Genomic DNA, 18,110 nt, shown 5'->3' on the forward strand with positions numbered 1-18,110 from the left:
CCCCATCCCGTCAAAATATGACGCAAGGGGGGTACCTGATGCGTCAAAATTGGACGCAAAGGGACCTTTGAAAAACGTCAATATGTGACGACTCGGGAGTGAGAATGGGTTGTATGTTTATAAGGCCTTGAAACCATTTTCCGTTCATCCACTTTTTAATTGTTTTTTTTTCCTGAATTGAATTAGAACAGACACTTTAAAATGGTCTCATTATTTATACATTTTACATGGCGTATTTTTAATAAAGGATACAACTTTGTAAAAAAAAGATTTCACTTTTATATTGAAAGACCTTTTTTTGGGCAAAATAATCAATTTATTTTGACCATAATTGATTTGTGACAGCAATAAATATTCATCCAAGAGGATGAATACATGTTATAGTGAAGATATTATACAACAAGTAATAGTTAACTGTTTGAAACTTCTCCACCGAACTTTATTTAAAAGACAACAAAAAATGAACTATCAATTTAATCCTGATAAATTAGAAAAAACTAATAAAAAAGCAATCTAATATCATGAACACTTGAGAATAATATACACAACACAACCTTTTTAATAATGAGTTTGAAACTATCATAATAATTTGTAATCATTTCAGTAAGTCTATCTGAAAGTGTGTTGTAGTCAGAAACTTTATGCTATTTACGCATGCACAGGCTGTTTCCTGCATCATTTTCAATAGGGGGGGATATTATTATTATTTATTTTGAGCTTTAATCGTGTTATAATGTAATTCCCTCATCAAACACATACCTAGAGTGTTGCTTTTACTCATTCATGCTCATTTGAGAAATCTTTGACTCTCCCGTGGTAGCCATGTGGAGATGCATAAACACTTGCTGGTACAAAGCTCCACCTATTTACCCAAAGCTCCTCCCTGGAGCTCAGTCCTCAGCTGAGCTCCTGCTCCACAGAGTACCTCTCCCCCTGCACCTTCCCCCACACAGCTCCACCAGACTAGAAAAATGTTTCTTAAAAATAGTGGTTGTTCATGATTTCATAATTTCATTGCAAAACATAGATTTATAACGATCTATAGTTTAACTAAGACGAAATGTGCTCAAAGTAATGGAGCCAAAGGGACCGAGACTGATGCTGTGGCGTGTGTGTACTGGAATTATCAATGCTATCAGATGAGCAAGAGGGCCTCAGAGCATTATAGCTACACCAGCACAAGCCACAAGGATGACAGCACAGTGTCTAAACGTCTCCCAAATAAACTGATGTTTTCACACTGTTATTCCCCAGAAGACAGTAAGAGTTTAGTATCAGCAAATAGTGTCTAAAAACACTTCAATTTGCTTTCAGATGTTTTTCTTGTGTTTGGTCGTTCTGTGAGCAATTTGGGTTTTGGTTCACTTCCACTGTTTATCAGCCCATAACATTTTAGCTCTTAAATTGGACCTTTCTGGTGAAACTTCTGAAGCCAATTATGAGAAGAACAAATTAACTTTTTTCATCCTTATCTGCAGTTTATTGTGGTCCTAACAAAAACAATCAGAACTGTACAGAATGTGAAATACAGTATATACTGTATATTGATGTTAAACATGTTGTATTCTATTGTTGTTATTGGCTTTAGGTATTTTTTTCTCCTAGGGGCGTATTCTGTATATTCCAGGCACATAATTAAATTACAGACCACAACAATGCCCCTTTTTCACCAGTGCCACTCAGTGTAGTGTCCGTACGGTTTGGTATGGTTCCAAGCCATTTCCATTAGGCCAGATCCATGGAACCGACACTTTTTTAGTACCTACTTCATTGTGGTTCCAACCGGCCCCAGCTGACACCAAAATGCGATGTCAGAACACTGTTCGTCACTGATTGGCTAAATTTTTGCAAATGTTTAAAATTTCAAAAGTTATTCATCAAATGTGTTTCCATCTCTCATTTTGCCCAATAATTTTTATTCTAAATACGTAAAAACCACCAACACCAACCTCCCAAAACACACCCATTGGAACCGGACTGGAACATCAGTGGAAAACCAACCGCTCCGACCCGTACCTACACCAATCGTTCCGACACTACACTAAGTGGCACTAGTGGAAAAGGGGCATAAGGTAACTATGCTACTTTCAGTTTTAAGCTGTATAAGTTAAAATAAAACTGACTTTGCATCATAGCTTGTCTAAACACCTTGAAATTGTTTTCAACACTCTCACTACAGTAGGTTTTCAAACAGTGCTTCGGGGAGGTGTGCTTTGTGGGGTGGGAGCTTGGCTGCAGACTGAGCTCCAGGGAGGTGCTATGTACAAATGGGCGTTCTTTGTACCAGCAAGCATTTAGGCAGCTCCACATGGCTACTCAAGGATTTCTCAAACATGCATGAATGAGTTAAAAATAACACTCTGGGTATGTTTTTGATGAGGGAATGGTATCATAACATGATATAAGTAGGGTCAGATGATCACAACTAAAAACAGTAAGGTCAGTTGTGTTCATTACCGTTGAGCAACAAAGTAATGTGAAGCCCATATTTAGGATGAATTATGTTCAACAATATAAAATTGTGTGGACAAACATCATTGTCAATTTTCACTGAATATTACTGCAGTTCTCTCAACCAGACTCAAGTTACAAACAATACATAAACAAAGCCAAAAGCAGCATTTCCAAAAACAGCAAAAATTTGTCTTCTTTTTGTTCCTGCATTTTACTTTAGAAATGGTGTTCCAGTGTTAGATATTGTAAATTTTATTTTTTAAACAGGACTGCATCCTAAACCAAACAGTTATTTATTCATTTATTACTGTTGGATTCAGAGATATCATACTTAACTTTATATTGTATTTGCTGGTTAGTTTCCTAAACAAGACATTGGTAGATTCATGGGTTACAGATTATTGGAGTATGTTTTTTTAAATCTTAATGCACATTATTTTATATTATTAAAATGCCTTAAAATATCTTGTAAGGTTGCAGTAAGTCAAAACATTAAAGTGCAGTTTGGTCTTGCATGCAACTTTCCCTGAAATTCCAGACTGTGTTCACTTTATTCATAATATGTTAGTTAAATAAGATGCAGTTTGATCCAGACTATTGTTTGAAATTTCTTCAGGGAGAAAAAAAAATATCAAGATTTAGTCAGAATCAGCTGCAACTTTGTGTTGTCAAATTGAATAATCTTAACAGTCAGAATTTTTAAGGTAAGAAGCTTAAATTTTATAGCAAGTCTTTTTACCATGAAACTAAGCCCACAGTAAAATTTGAAAAACTGCACAAAAGTACAGTCACATCGCCCTGTTTTTCTTCTTAGAAGCTATAAATTGCAATGGGAGCCTTGAACTAAATGTGTCTGTAAACACTGCTGTTTATACACCTGTTCTAATACATTCTCAGCTGCACATTCACCAAATTTTTAAGTTATAGACAACAATAACAGGACATACTTTCTAAGTAGAACCAGGTGTACTCATAAATGAGTGCTTCACACATTTTAAAAAAGTCACCAGAGACTATTTAGGAACAAAAGTGACTTAAAGTGTGGAGTGATTTCCAGAAAAAAATTGAAGATTTAAATATATTTTCCATTGTGATACTCTTAAAGTCTACTGCAGAACACACTGTGAAGATACGTCATTTGGAGCCTGGCAGATAAAAGCTGATAAAAAAAAACTCTCCAGAGTGCTTTATTTTCTGACCAAAATGGCTGCAATAAATAAATGTAATGTATCACATAACGTTAACACTAATCCACCTTTGTATGGTGAAGTAGAACATTTTCTTCCAACTTCCCTACAGCAGGCATTTCAAAGAAGAAGAAAGAAAAGAGCCTGCAGATGGAAGAAGCATTTAGATAGAGACTAAAGATCATTTGTCTTTCCTTGTTTCTTTGTATCATAAAGCACTTTTTCAAACCCAACTTTCACTTGACAACGTATTTGTCTAAAGAATGTGAATCAGAATAAGGAAGAATACATTTTAGGTAAATTGATGCTTTTCTAAATTTAACCATAGCTTTCATTATTCTTCCATCTTCACCTGATACCCATTTGTGGGCCATTTTTATATGACTTTTGTCTCCCCTGGGTGGGCCTGTTCAACAACATAAAAAGGCTGACCTAACATTTTTTTAAAGAGAGAAAAAATAAAAAAATAAAAAGAGAATGACATGCTAAACATCAGGCAATTTATGGCACGCATGTTTAACAGAAATGACAACTAATGCATGGATAAAAAAAGGTGAATTTAGCCAAAAAAGCATTTTTTAAACAGTTTAAATTAATTAAAATTTTGTATTTTTCTGATTTTTTTCAGTGAACTAAAAACATTTTGTGTCTTTTTTAAAGCTTTTTTTTTGCTTTGTAGGTATTACGTATTTTTACCTTTTAGATTCAGCAATTATTCATATATCGTTAGAATAAGTTTTGAAGAGTTTTTTTAAAATGTTTTGCATTCTCATGAAAAAAGTTGAGCTCTTGGAAAATGTTCACATTCTCTGCCTGACTCTTTTTGTAGACGAGGCGTTCTGCATCTCCATGAAAGTAGGGGAATCCAGGATCTAGGCACACCACGCTGGGAGCTAACCTTGTGTTTGGTTGTGGTGGTCTTCATCCTTTATTTCAGTCTGTGGAAAGGTGTCAAGTCATCAGGGAAGGTATGGGTCCAAACAACAACTGCAAYTAATTTTAGCCTTCAATGTTTTTATTATGCTATTTATATTTGGTACATTTTTATACAGAATAACTCTGTGTTAAAGCAAGAAAAAATAAGTGTGATGGATTTTAGTCTGTTTCTTCTGTGTATGTTCTCAGGTTGTGTACATCACAGCCACTATGCCCTACATCGTCCTGTTTGTGTTGCTCATCAGAGGCATTACTCTACCAGGATCAATGAACGGCATCAGGGCCTACCTCAACATTGACTTCAACAGACTCAACAATCTAGAGGTTAGAGTCACKTTGTGAGAACAGCCCAGCATTTGAGCTTTTAGGTTTATGTTAGATCTATTTCATTGAAGATTTTGTTTTTGTAATTATGGGTCTTTCAAGGCTGTTTATACAGTATGTCCTGAATGCTGTAAWTATTATTTCTGCCTGCAATTATGTCTCTATTGTGCATTTTTCTGCTTAATTTAATGTAAAAGARAAAGTTCCAATGACTTTTCCAATTTTTTTAATCCTTAGGTGTGGATTGATGCAGCCACTCAAATATTTTACTCTTTGGGAGCAGGATTTGGTGTACTCATTGCATTTTCCAGCTATAACAAGTTTAACAACAACTGCTACAGGTGAGAGGTTTAAAATGGATTGCAGATAATCCAAACAAACCCACAGCAAGGCCCTGCTTTTTCTTTAGGAGCCTGTCTTTTTATATAATGCAACTGGAAATAACACAGCAGAGATGATGCTAATCTGTCCAACCTACCTCTCTGTCTGGGTGCATGAGGACAGATAAAGTACAGGCCAGGAAAGGTTGCCTGGTAATAGCCAAAGGCAAAATGTTTCCCTAATCCCCCCTCCACCACCCCTATATTATTATGTTGGGATGGGGTTGTTGAAGACGGGTGTTTTTGTGTAAACAACAGAAACATAAAATCCAAGAGCTTGAAAAAAAGTGTTTTAATTTTTTTAGTAAAATGATTTCACCCCTATAATGCAATAAAAAAAAATACAATATGAAACAAAATCGWTATTATCAAGTAAATAACTTCTCAATGTGTGTCAAAGAATGCAGAGTGTCATTATGGTGCCGCTGAAGATTAACTGATGGTATGATGGTGTGGTATTGGTTTTATGGATCCACTCCCACTTGTCTGATCTCGTTTCCTTCCCCCATATCAACCCCAAAATGGGCCTCTTCTTCTTTTAAGTTCCCTTTAACATTATGCATGGACTGATGGCACATGGGATTTTAATTACGCTCTTAATGCAAATGAGCAAATTTGAACTGGGTGAAAGGCAACAACAGAGGGAAGTAAACCAAAAATCAAGTGCAACAACAGGCTTGTGTTTAAATACTGACAATGAACATCTACTTTTTTTGTTTTTTGTTCAGGGATGCTCTCTTGACCAGCACTGTGAACTGCGTCACCAGTTTCGTCTCAGGGTTTGCCATCTTCTCTGTGCTGGGATATATGGCAGAAAAACATCAAGTGAAAGTAGAAGATGTAGCAACAGAAGGTAATTTGTCCTCTTGCACAATAAATAAAAAAATAAAATATACAAAAAAATATAATAATAAAACAGGAACAGTATTGCATGTCTGTGTATTTCTGTCATTGGATTAGTTTGCTGTTTCAATACGCATCTGTTAAATTGTTTACTGTATATTCAGGGGCAGGTTTGGTGTTTATCATCTACCCAGAGGCAATTTCAACACTCCCCGGATCAACATTTTGGGCTATTGTGTTCTTCATCATGTTGCTAACGTTGGGCATTGACAGCTCGGTGAGTAAGATCAACCACTAACAAAGAAGTTAAACTGTCCAAACCGACAGCACAGGCAAGAAAAGCATTAATAAAATAAGGTAACCTTCARWAAAATCCAACATATTTTATTACATCAATGGCACAAAAATAGTGAGGAATTGTGGTGACAGTGTTTTGTTAGACTCTCTTCACAATGAATGAAGACCCTGCTATGCTCTTTATTACCCACATGAAGGATTAAACCATAACTGGACTGGGGCAGATTTGTAAAACCTCCTATGAAGACCGTCATGGTAGACTCTAGATTTTCCTCATGCTACTTCTGCATCCTCAAAATGCTCTTATCACAAAATTACTCAACACTGGCACAATGCTACGGAGTCAACACTAGGGTGTTTTTTTATGATCATGTCAAGATCTGCACAAATTTCCTGTATACACAGTTTATGGGGGGTTTTGGTGACTCCACCACCAGTTTCAGCCTTGCTGTGGAAGAGGAAACATCATCACCATTTTCATACCTAACAAGGCCATCACTCCAATGTACAGTACTTCTTTATGAGAAAATACCGGAGAAATGTTTTTTTTTTTTGCAGAACCTCGACCGTAACTTCCCTTCTCCCTTCATCATCTAGCAGCCCTAACCGTGAGGATCAAAAAGACAGACAGTTGAACATAGGGTAGTGTCTAATGGCGCTTGGAGAGTGTGGTTTGATTGTTGCAGCAATATAGTGCAGCCCACATAGCAGCTGTGCCACCAAAACTGTTGCAGTAGCTTTACTGGAGCACTGCCAGTGTGGTGTTAGCATGAAAGGGTTCAAGCTTTGGTATGAGACAAATCTTGCTTCATTTTCTTGACAACTAAACCACATCTGGTGCATGCAGGCCTCCAAACTCTAGAGAACTTATCTGTCAAAATGTTGAGCCCACTTCATTTTTGATGCTTCCCTTAAAACCTCAATAATACCCTGCAAACACCAGCTACGTTCTGATTTCTATTCCACAAGAGAGTCTTCATTCAGTGTGAAGGAGGAATATTGAAAATCAAATTTCACCTTTTAATATAAAAACAGATTAGACTACCTTTAATTCATGGAAACATGGTGCCACAGAAACATCAAACATTAGCTATATAGGTGCACAGATGACAGAAGTATAACCTGTTTGCTACAGTAGGCATTTTTAAATAAGTGGACTCCAAAAAATAATCACTTGTAATCGTACACCCAGTGATTACTTTCTGACCATTTCATTGAAATCTGTCAACTGGTTCATAACGTAATCCTAAAAGACAAAGAGTTAGAAAGGACAAACAAACCCATGCACACAAACAAAGGCAATTCCAATATTCCTTGTATTTCATAGTGGCAGGCTATAACAAATATTACACAAAACCACAAATGTTAAAAAACATCCATAATTCCTGAAATACAGCTATTTTAATGCAGTTTGTGCTGTTTACAATGATGTCTATACTGGCAAAACCTCTGTACTTACAATACAGTACATTAGAATTGAACACTTGCAATTTTAAGGAACATCTAATTGTTGTTTTTCATGTTGGTTTGTTTTCTTCAGATGGGTGGCATGGAGGCAGTCATCACAGGGCTGACAGATGATTTTAAGATTCTCAAAAGAAACAGAAAACTCTTCACCTTCGCCACAGCTTTTGGAACCTTCCTCGTTGCCCTGCTGTGCATTACTAATGTCAGTATCATCATTCAAAATGATGTTTGAACATTTGTCCATTCACTTCATTTTGTTATGTTACGGTTGGCAGGATCTGATTAGATAAGGCATTTCAGTGTCAGCAGAGCTGTAATGAATGGGATGTTTAAACTGTGCTTGACTCCAGTCGCACGATGTGCTGACGTCACTGAAAAAAAATGCTTCGACATTAACAGAATCCCCTGAGAGAGATCATCAAAGGAGCTATTGCATCACACTTTGATAGCAAACAAAAATTAAGTTAAAAGTCCATCCAGGAATTTAATAATTTGTTTACTCAAAGGTCCCTGTTCATTTACAAAGTAGGATATTCCAACAAGGAAAAAAAAAGGTTTACAGAGACAAACATTAGAAGCAGTGARATTTATAAAGTAATTGGATGATTCTTTTTGGATGCAATTAAACTGAAAAAAGACACAATTCTCACAGCTTTAGAGACCAACACTGCTGTTTTTTAGATAGTCCTAATAGTTAAACATAAAAGTGCAATACAAGCATCATGCAGTCATTTAGTGCTTTTTCAATGCTCTCCTTATCTTAAAGATTAAAGATTTAWACATCCTCAGACAAACATATTTCCCTTTGCTTTCCTCCTCTGTAGGGTGGGATCTATGTTCTGACCTTGTTAGATAAGTATGCAGCTGGGACTTCTATACTTTTTGGTGTGTTAATTGAAGCCATCGGAGTGTCATGGTTTTATGGTAAGAATTTCTAATTCTATCATTATAAGTAGTATAATTTACCTCAAGAAAATGAAGATTTTATTGAAGTAAATAAATAATAAAAACGACTACACACTGTTGTGTTGTCTGACTGTAGTCTGTAGTCTAACTATTCTTGTTAAAGAAAATGCCCTACAGCAGTTGAAAGAAAAAAAGTAAATATAAATTACAGTATAACAATCATGTTGCGATAACTGAGCTAATATATCAAATAAGAGAAGAAGCAGTGTAGAAAATGATCACAAATGATCCAAAACTCTCAAATGCATGTGAAAACCACATGAATTGTTCTCCAGGCTTTGGTCCAGAGAAACATGATACTTAGAAGAAAGAAGTTGCTTTAGCCTTTGGCAGTGGAATACTGATCATGTTACTTCACTCGCCTCTGTAAGCATTTCRCTTTTCATGCTCTCTGCAGGTGTGGATCGCTTCAGTGAAGACATTCAGCGGATGATGGGCTTCAAGCCAGGACTTTACTGGAGGCTGTGCTGGAAATTTGTCAGCCCAGCTTTTCTCCTGGTAAGGAAGCAACACATCTGGAATTCCCTAGAAAGCAAAAATAAAAATAAAATAAAAATAAAATAATAATAATGAAAAAAATCTGAATCCAAAACCTAAACTGAGCAAATGAGACTCTTTGATTTGATCCCATCTGCCTTGTTTGTAACATTTGGTATGTACTGTATATTTGATGTTTATATTCAGTTCATAAGTTCTCATGAACTGAAGAGTATTAGCATAAAATTGCAGTCTAGATAAAACACTTATTCACCAAAGAAATTCACATTTAATCATCAGCTGTCAGATTTGTGTCAAGGACCCTGAAGGATGGTGGGAGAGAGAGAAACAGTTTGAGCCACAATGCAGCTCCTGGTGAGCTCGTTGGTGGCAGGTAAACTTAGAAATATAAATATAGCTGTGTGGCTAAGTGTGCATTTCATGAAGCTAATGACTGTATCTACAATCATTCAGGCTTGGGCGTAGACAGTTATGAGCTTCCTTAAATGCAAATGGATGTCTGTTCCTTGCCCTGAGCAACAGAGGAAATTTACAGGATTAAGAATAATAATGTGTCATTGTGTACATAGAAAAAAAATGGCATGAAGTCAGTTTAGTTGCCTTGTTTCATTACTGATTTCATCACATTGTTTGAGCTCTGACGTAAAGTTAATGAGTGACTGAGTCAGGATTACACTCTTATTCTTAATTTGATGATTGTTTGTCTTTTTTTATTTTTTACTACTCCTAAAGTCATGAAAACTAATTTAAAAAGTAATATTTTATCTTAACAAAAGTGCTTAAACTTATAAAATTAGTCCATGCATTAGGCACAATATAAAACAGTAGCAAAGTAAAACATCTGATATATGCTCATTTTGTGATTTAGTGCGGTTGAAAATGACACAMTAAGTTTCTAAAGGTGCTCTTACTTCAGTGATCCATTGATTTTAAAATGTGAAAAGAAATGTTGAAAATAATATGTTTTATTTATATGTGTAGCTCACTTATTGAGACAACCAGTGTTGAATAAATACACAAACACAGGAAATGCGTGAATGAAAAGTGTGCAATACAAAATACTGTTTGACATAGTTTATGCCTCATTCTAGACCAGAGTCTATCACTTGTACGCACTTGTATCTATTTGTTTGTTTACATGACTGTGTAGGGGTTTTAGGTATATTCTAAAATGGATAATTTGTGAATTAGTTAAATACGCAAATTATCTTATCTATTAACAGTAAGGTGTCAGGAAGTCTGGTGGGGGTTTGTGTAAGAGATGTTAATTCGAGCCACAAAGGAAGTTCCATGCAAAATCCTTAAATACAGCATGAAGTAAAAAGTGGGGTTTTTCTTCTGTCCTAAGCTGTTGTTTTAGGAACAAGTGAAATCTAATCAGAAATGATTATTTATATGCAGGAAAATGCTACAACTGAACAGTATAAGGGCTGACATCAGCACACATTAATAATAATGTAGCAAAGAAGATATGCAGACATGTATTACATGTATGACAATCCAGACATACTAAAGATAGGAAAGCGCAGGGTTATTTAAAAAATATATTTAAAATAAATTTAGCTCCGTGACAAGTAGATTGCTGCCTTGAGTCCAAACTTTAAAGATATATTTTCAATGCATTATTATGAATCACAGCTGTGAAAAACCACTCCAGCTTTTTAGTCTACAAATTTAACCAAACTGAAAATAAATAAATAAATAAATAAATAAATAATAAAAATGAAATTTAGGATTATGTTATGCTTGTCTTGTGTTTGTCCCATTAACTAATTGAAGTTCTTCTCAAAAATTGCTCACTTAGGTKTGCAAAATATGGATTTATTTATTTATTTTTAAACATCCAGGTTGTGATCTGTTAGAACAACTAGTCCATACATCTAACAAGATTGAATCAGTTCCTCTAAACGGGCTCTTTTTTGTTGAATCTCTGCGTCTCTTCTCTAAAAGACAAAGTCATTTTGAAGAACTGCACATAAACTCAGCCTTGTAAGCAGTACCTTGGCATAGTGGATCAACCAGTTTACTGGTGACACCCGAAAACCAGTAAACTGGTTGAACTGGCTGACTCAAACTTGTTAAGATTTTTTTTAACTGGATTATTGAGCTGCATCACAATTATATAATTTATTTATTTATTTAGGTGACTTACCAAAACAAAACAAGGTGTTTTGCACAGCACTTGGACCATTTTGTGATTCAGACTAAAGCTCCAGAATCCATCAAAAAAAAAAAAATAAAATAAAATAAAAGCAAGCTCACAGGACCCTGTTTAATTATTCAGGTGCATGCCGGAGTAGATAATATTTACAATATAAGGGAAAGTATTCAAGACTTTGTGATGTAACATATTAAAATGAATACAGAGTGTAAAAAGGCAATTATTTTTTAATGTTTTTGTTTTTGGTCATTTAATCCAGAAGAAGAGGGGCGAACCTAATTCATATCTAAAGTACATCAAGACTAGAATGAAATGTTCTCATGGAAAAATATATTATTTTTGCTATTTTTAAACGATTCAGGATAATTTGTGATAATATCAAACAAAATTAGTTGAAATRCATGACCTTAGTGTGGGTTTTATTTCAATAACACTATGTTGAACAAATAAAATATCCACATTTGTGAGTGCACAGCTCGTATGCCAGTGTAAAATCTCTATTTGAAGAGTTTCTTAGCTGTATTGTTTCACAAAAAAAAGTCTAGGGAACCACAGCCACCCTGCATGGACATGCAAAATATTATGAAGGCCTAATAAAGAGAGGACCTGTTAAAAGGGGATTAAACAATAGTATTTCAATGTTTTGCATTTCTTAAAGACCTATTCAGATTGTATATTTTAATGTAATTCAAAGCTGATGGCATTATTGGCATTAGAGTTTTGTGATGAATTGCATCAGCTAGTGCGGGGCTCTAACGCAAGCTTATTTTTACTCTCACTGCCTGCTCGTTTTATTGTTTTGCTGAATGTAGAATGAAGATGATAGCGATCACAAACATCAGTATTCAACCCATTCTCACTCCCAAGTCGTCACATATTGACGCTTTTCCATGGTTCCCTCTATGTCCGATTTTGACGCGCAGGGTACCCCCGTCACGTCAGTTACTGACGAGATGGGGCGGAATCTGTTGTCATATTTTCAGAAAGTGTAGAAAATGCGCGAAAACGACCGTTCCAAAGSCTGARATTGCCTTTGTTCACTTTAGACATCCTGTCCCTGACCGTAGTASCTAAAATTAGCCATTTTTAGAAAATTTACGAAATTCACGTAAACATGTTCTAAAGCGTAAAATGACCTAATATTCACCATGGACATCCTACCCCTGATCCCAGTACCTAAACTTAACCATTAATCCTGATCCCTCATGTTAACCTCAGACCCCCGACCCAAAGACCCCTGGTGGCGCAACCCGGAAAAGCCGCGGGCGTCAAGGACTGACGCGAGGGGGACACCTGCTGCGTCAAAATAAGACGCAGAGGGAACCTTTGGAAAAGCGTCAATATGTGACGACTTGGGAGTGAGAATGTGTAGCAGTATTTGATGATGAATTGCAATGCAAACAATAGAAGTGCCCAAATCATTTGGATAGAAGGGTGTACAAATAGCACTGTTCCCTCTGTCTAAATCAATTGGATAGTTTGCACTGATACAGTACATTACTAAACWTTTTAGTGGTTTTAATGAAAATGAGAATAGTCTTTTGTAGTTTTACAGATTGTATATTACAATATCTGATTTTCTATATCATTAGATTTACCAATACAAGTACAACCCACAAAAAATGTTCCTTTTCTGTTTCTTTTTGTGTCCTTTCACAGTTTGTAGTGATAGCCAGTACTTTGACATCATCTGGCCTGAAGTACGATGACTACGTCTTCCCCTCTTGGTCCAACCATCTGGGTTGGGTGGTGGCCATGTCCTCCATGCTGTTTGTTCCCTTTTATGCCTTGTATAAATTCTGCACCGTACCAGGAACTTTCAAAGAGGTTTGTGAAAAAGTACATTATTTAATGAAATACAAATATTTTAAAAGATACACCATATGAACAGGCACATCTTAAATCAAGCTTTAAAACTAAATCATCGGTGATAATCAGAGGTCACAGTTAAAATGAAGAAAAAAAAAACTGTTCTTAAGGGAGTTTCTGATTGGAATCATCAAACTAGAACAGTTATTTTTATCCCTCAGCAGCCCCAGTGTCATCCTAACTCTGTCACCATAATTCCCACATCTCACTGGTATTTCCCGTTGATAGTTCTGGATTGTACGCCCCCCAAGAAAAAAAAAATCCTCTGAAACTATTCCACTAAATTTGCATCTCCTCTCACATATTGGATTGCATCTTCCACTGTGCATCTCCTTTCTCATCTTGAAATGATTTATCTCCTATAGTCCTGAAAATACATGAGAAATTACTGTGAATGGCAAACCTCGAAATGTCATATATTAAAATAAAGTTAGGAAATTCAAAATCCAGAAACATTAAACGTGGGTTAATGATACAAAGGAAGATGTGTATGATTTGTGTATGTGTGTGTGTGTGTGTGTGTGTGTGTGTGTGTGTTTCACAGAAAATAGCTTATTGCATCACTCCAGAACATGAACAACACATGGTGGCTGAAGGAAATGTACGCCAGTTTAAAGTAAGTGCAACTTTTTTTTACGGTTTTATCAGTGTTTTATCTTGGAAGTGATGTTAATGAGACTTTTAAAAATTAGAACACAAAAACAGATGGAGCTATAATATTAATAGCAATAGTTTGTGTACTTGTACTGAACAGTCACAGTATGGATGTCAGGATCCAGTGATTTAAGTAAGATGGATGTCACAATGATTACCAGAATAATATTTAAATTCACTTTGGGTGTGTTATTTATTCTCCTATTGTCTTTCATTTTGGACCAAGCCAAAGCTAAAATAAGTCAAACTGCACCAATTTTAGCAAAAAAGAGGCACATTATGAAGTATGTCATACTTTTGCTTTACACATGGGCAATAAAAAACTGCTTATTGTTGAAATTGGATGAATACAATACAATTTAACTTTTACCCCATACCTATCCTGTATATTTTTGCTGCACCAAAATTGTACTCAATCTGTGACCCTACACTTAGGAAATGTACCAAACTGTACTGTAGGTACACCCTGATTTCTTAGTGATATGCTTTTTAGAATCAGGGTAATAAACAAGAAGGTAAAACAGACTGCATGATGACGTTAGGTCACAAATAAAGCTTTGTTTTGCTTTGTTTTCCAGCTCAGACATTGGTTAGCCATTTGATCACAAATACCCAGAACTCTGTCATCCATCATCTGGATTTCCGGTGTGCCACCAGTGGGTCTGCCAGACACGGAGAGCAACAGGCTTTGACCTCTTCTTTTCACTGTGCATTTATGATACAATGTCTTCAGTGGCTCCAAGCACTTTTATTTCACTCATGAAACAAATCTACAGCAACAATTCAAAAGGGAAAGATACTCAAAGGTAGAATTAACAATGAATTTTTTTCCAACTTGGCAATGCTGTTTTATTTGGTTACTTTTTACGTATTATTTATCTCATTCTTGGTTTGGTCACAGTTTTGGAAATGATTTCACCTTTTGGAAGGAATACACAATAGAATTAGAAATTATTGTTCTTATGTATTGCTTAAAAAAGAATATCTAAATAAAGCATATAAAGTATTTTTTTCCCCACAGGAAGGAAATGTGTTCTTTCCATCCTGTTAGCACAGTGGCTTATTTCTGTCAGTGCCTTATCATACGAAACATTTGTTTGTTTTTATTTTCTACAGTCCAAAACAAAATAAGATAAAACTGTGTTAACTCAGGAAGACACAAAAAMTCCAAACGGTTTGTGAATAGCAAGCTCTTGGCTTTGACTTATCTTTTTTGACATTCACATCAAAGCGTTGAAGCACGTCAACTTCAAGTTATTCAGCAAATCCTCACATTGTTTTACAGAAAAGGGAAAGTAGATCTTATGCACCAGACCAAAGATTTTAAAGAACTGCTGCAGGTTTCATCAACTTTTGTGCTTTGGAAAGCAGTATTTACTACCAAGCATTAGTCTAAAGCAAAGACTAAAGATATAATTTGATCAGCTCTTGGTTGATCATTTAGGGTGCAAGATGACATGTCATCAAAACAGTGTTACTACTACAGTTTTTGTATTAAAAAAAAGCCTTTTCTTGCCTTTTAATTATTTGTGTTTGGTCTTAAAGAACATACTGTATGTTTTCTTTTCTTTTCTTTTTCAAATATGAGATGATGAGTAAAGCTAAGAGAAAAAGAGTGGTTTTATGAGTGTGTATACATGTGAACTGATTTTTTTTTTTTTGCCAACATACAGTTTGCTGTTGGAAAACAGCATGCAGTAAATTATTGTTATTAATTTACTGTCCTGTGCATTATTATTTGATCTGCATAGCAGCAGATTGTATATTTTTTTGTTTGACCTTTAGATGGATTTGTAGTAACGTTCATCACAGCTGAAGTGCCAACACATTTTTTAGAAGTGAAAGTTAGTGACTTTTGTTTTTCCATTGCTTTTTTATTTATTTTTTTAAATAAAACTGGATTATAACAGAGCTCCATTACTGAAAAGGAATAAAGCCAAAAAGAAGAAGAAGGGAAAAAAAAGAAAGAAAATAAGAAATATATATGTGGAATATAAGATAAAACACAATATATAAATATATTCTTTTGTTATATCTAATCTTGTATTTATCAAATTGTTTATAGCAAATTGTGAATGTAAAGTATTTTAATTGTATCTGTCCATAGTCACAACATGGTGTTTGATGTATACCTGAGATGAACTATTTAGACAAAAAATATATATTCTCCAGTGTAACTCTGGGCAACTCTGTCACTTATGAATGTGAACAAAGACATCCTGGCTCTCGTAGACCATGTTTACAGAAATGCTGTGTACCATACCACTGTCCAGTTGAACGTGACTGTCAATAAAGAAGTCTGAAGTATTCACTACATAGAAATAAAGAATTTCTTCTATACAGACTTGAACATGTGTGGTTTGTGAGTTGACAATAAACTTGTCACACTGAAAAGAAACTATCATACGTATGTCTTTCATGCTGAAGTTTAGCAGTTTTTGTAAAACCTTAAGAAAAAAGTAGTATTGTAAGATGCCACCCTCAGAATATGTGTTGTTAATAAAGCTATTATCAAAGCCAATTTTAGCACAGTATCTGAAAAAAATAGCTAAGATCAAGCCAATTTTGGGTTGGCTGATGTCGATTAGCTGTGGGGGGGCATCTTGAATTTAATAACTCTAAAAGCTAATGAGCTGTAGATTAATTGGACAAATCTAATAATTACTTTCTGAATGTTTCATTAAAATGTGTCCAGTGGATGTATTTAGGCCATTTTTTTTACTCACAGACACAGATAAAAACACTGTCATTTGTTTTTGCCTTTTGGAAGAAAGCTATAAATAAAGTTACACCTTACAACTAAAACGTCTCCAGCTCATTCAAAAAATGGCTTCAGAATTTTACCAAACTTGCTTTGTGTAAAATAAAAAGTGTAAAATATAAAGTTGTTTGTTGGGTYAACTTGGATTTAAAATGTCAACAGTTTAAAATAGTTTTGTTCATTTCTGTACACATATTAAAGGTGGGGGGGTATATTGTGTTTTTTCTCAGGCACATAAGTACAGTAGTTAAATTCTATACCACAATTAAGTAACTACAGTATGTTACCTTCAATTATGAAAAAAGCTGTGTATATCAAAAATAAATTTGACTTTGCATCATAGCCTATCTAAACACCTTGAAATTGGCCTCCGTCTCTTTAAGAACTTCCTACCATTTCTGACACTCCCACTTGCTTTGTAGCAGCAAKAATTTAGGCAACTCTAAATGGCTACCACAGGAGATTCAAAGATTTCTCAAACATGCATGAATGTGCCAAAGCAACACCCTCTGTATGTTTTTGATTTGGGAATGACATCATAACAYGATATAAAGCTCAAAAAAGTCGATTTTTGCAAAACAACCCCCCACCCCCCCAGCTTTTTTTTTTTTTTTTACATACAGACAATCTTGCCTATCTCCCTTTGATTTTGAATATTGTTTTGAAAATGTTGTTTTTCAACATTCATTTCACTTCTTTCTTTTAGGGTTAATTTCAAAGGCCCCCCGAAGAGAGCAACTTGGCCCCACATTGCCCCTGTTATGTGTTGCATTGTCACTGATTTTTGCTGATCTAAAAGCTTGTAGAATGACCTACCGGRTGCCTTCAATTGTTTTCTAATGTTCTGTCTCTCTGCACTTTGCTTTTGACTTCATCTGTTTTCATTTATTTGCCTAGACCGTGCTAAAGAAATGTCTCAACTGATAGTGATAAGCACGCATGTGGACTCATTGTTGGAGTCAGCAAATTTCAATCTTGGATGCTGAGCAATAGGGTCTGTTTTTGCACTTTTTAGGAMTTTGATGAACACAAATRYCATCTTTCATTTGCRAAATTAGTTTTTAAACTGAGATTTACATTGRTTTATCTAGGTTACACAATATGGATGTGTTTGGGAATATCCGAAAAGGAAGGCTGTAAATAGTCTAAATAAAGGAAATTGTTTTCCTTTACTTTTGAGAAGGTCATTACTTATGAAGCACCACAAGAGAAAAAAGAATCAAACAAAATTATTTTCATCAACTAAATAGCAGATATAAACATTACATTATTCATGGATGTTTATCTAACAATCATCACATTTAATCCATGCT

The 18,110-nt window shown here is 35.1% G+C and overlaps 1 protein-coding gene across 1 annotated transcript in view; it reads left to right on the forward strand.

Moving 5' to 3' along the window:
- slc6a2 (solute carrier family 6 member 2) overlaps positions 1–16,376 on the forward strand; it is a 26,331-nt gene extending 9,955 nt beyond the window's left edge. Inside the window, exons 5-15 of the mRNA XM_014007977.1 lie at positions 4,471–4,609; positions 4,767–4,901; positions 5,139–5,242; positions 6,010–6,134; positions 6,289–6,401; positions 7,962–8,090; positions 8,713–8,812; positions 9,252–9,352; positions 13,173–13,340; positions 13,927–13,998; positions 14,615–16,376. Of these exons, the coding sequence (XP_013863431.1) occupies positions 4,471–4,609; positions 4,767–4,901; positions 5,139–5,242; positions 6,010–6,134; positions 6,289–6,401; positions 7,962–8,090; positions 8,713–8,812; positions 9,252–9,352; positions 13,173–13,340; positions 13,927–13,998; positions 14,615–14,638 (1,210 nt within the window). The 3' untranslated portion in view covers positions 14,639–16,376. The remainder of the gene's footprint in view (positions 1–4,470; positions 4,610–4,766; positions 4,902–5,138; positions 5,243–6,009; positions 6,135–6,288; positions 6,402–7,961; positions 8,091–8,712; positions 8,813–9,251; positions 9,353–13,172; positions 13,341–13,926; positions 13,999–14,614) is intronic.
- The last annotated feature ends 1,734 nt before the right edge of the window (positions 16,377–18,110 follow it).

Source organism: Austrofundulus limnaeus, unplaced genomic scaffold, assembly GCF_001266775.1.
Source record: "Austrofundulus limnaeus strain Quisiro unplaced genomic scaffold, Austrofundulus_limnaeus-1.0 Scaffold46, whole genome shotgun sequence".
Lineage (NCBI taxonomy): Eukaryota > Metazoa > Chordata > Actinopteri > Cyprinodontiformes > Rivulidae > Austrofundulus > Austrofundulus limnaeus.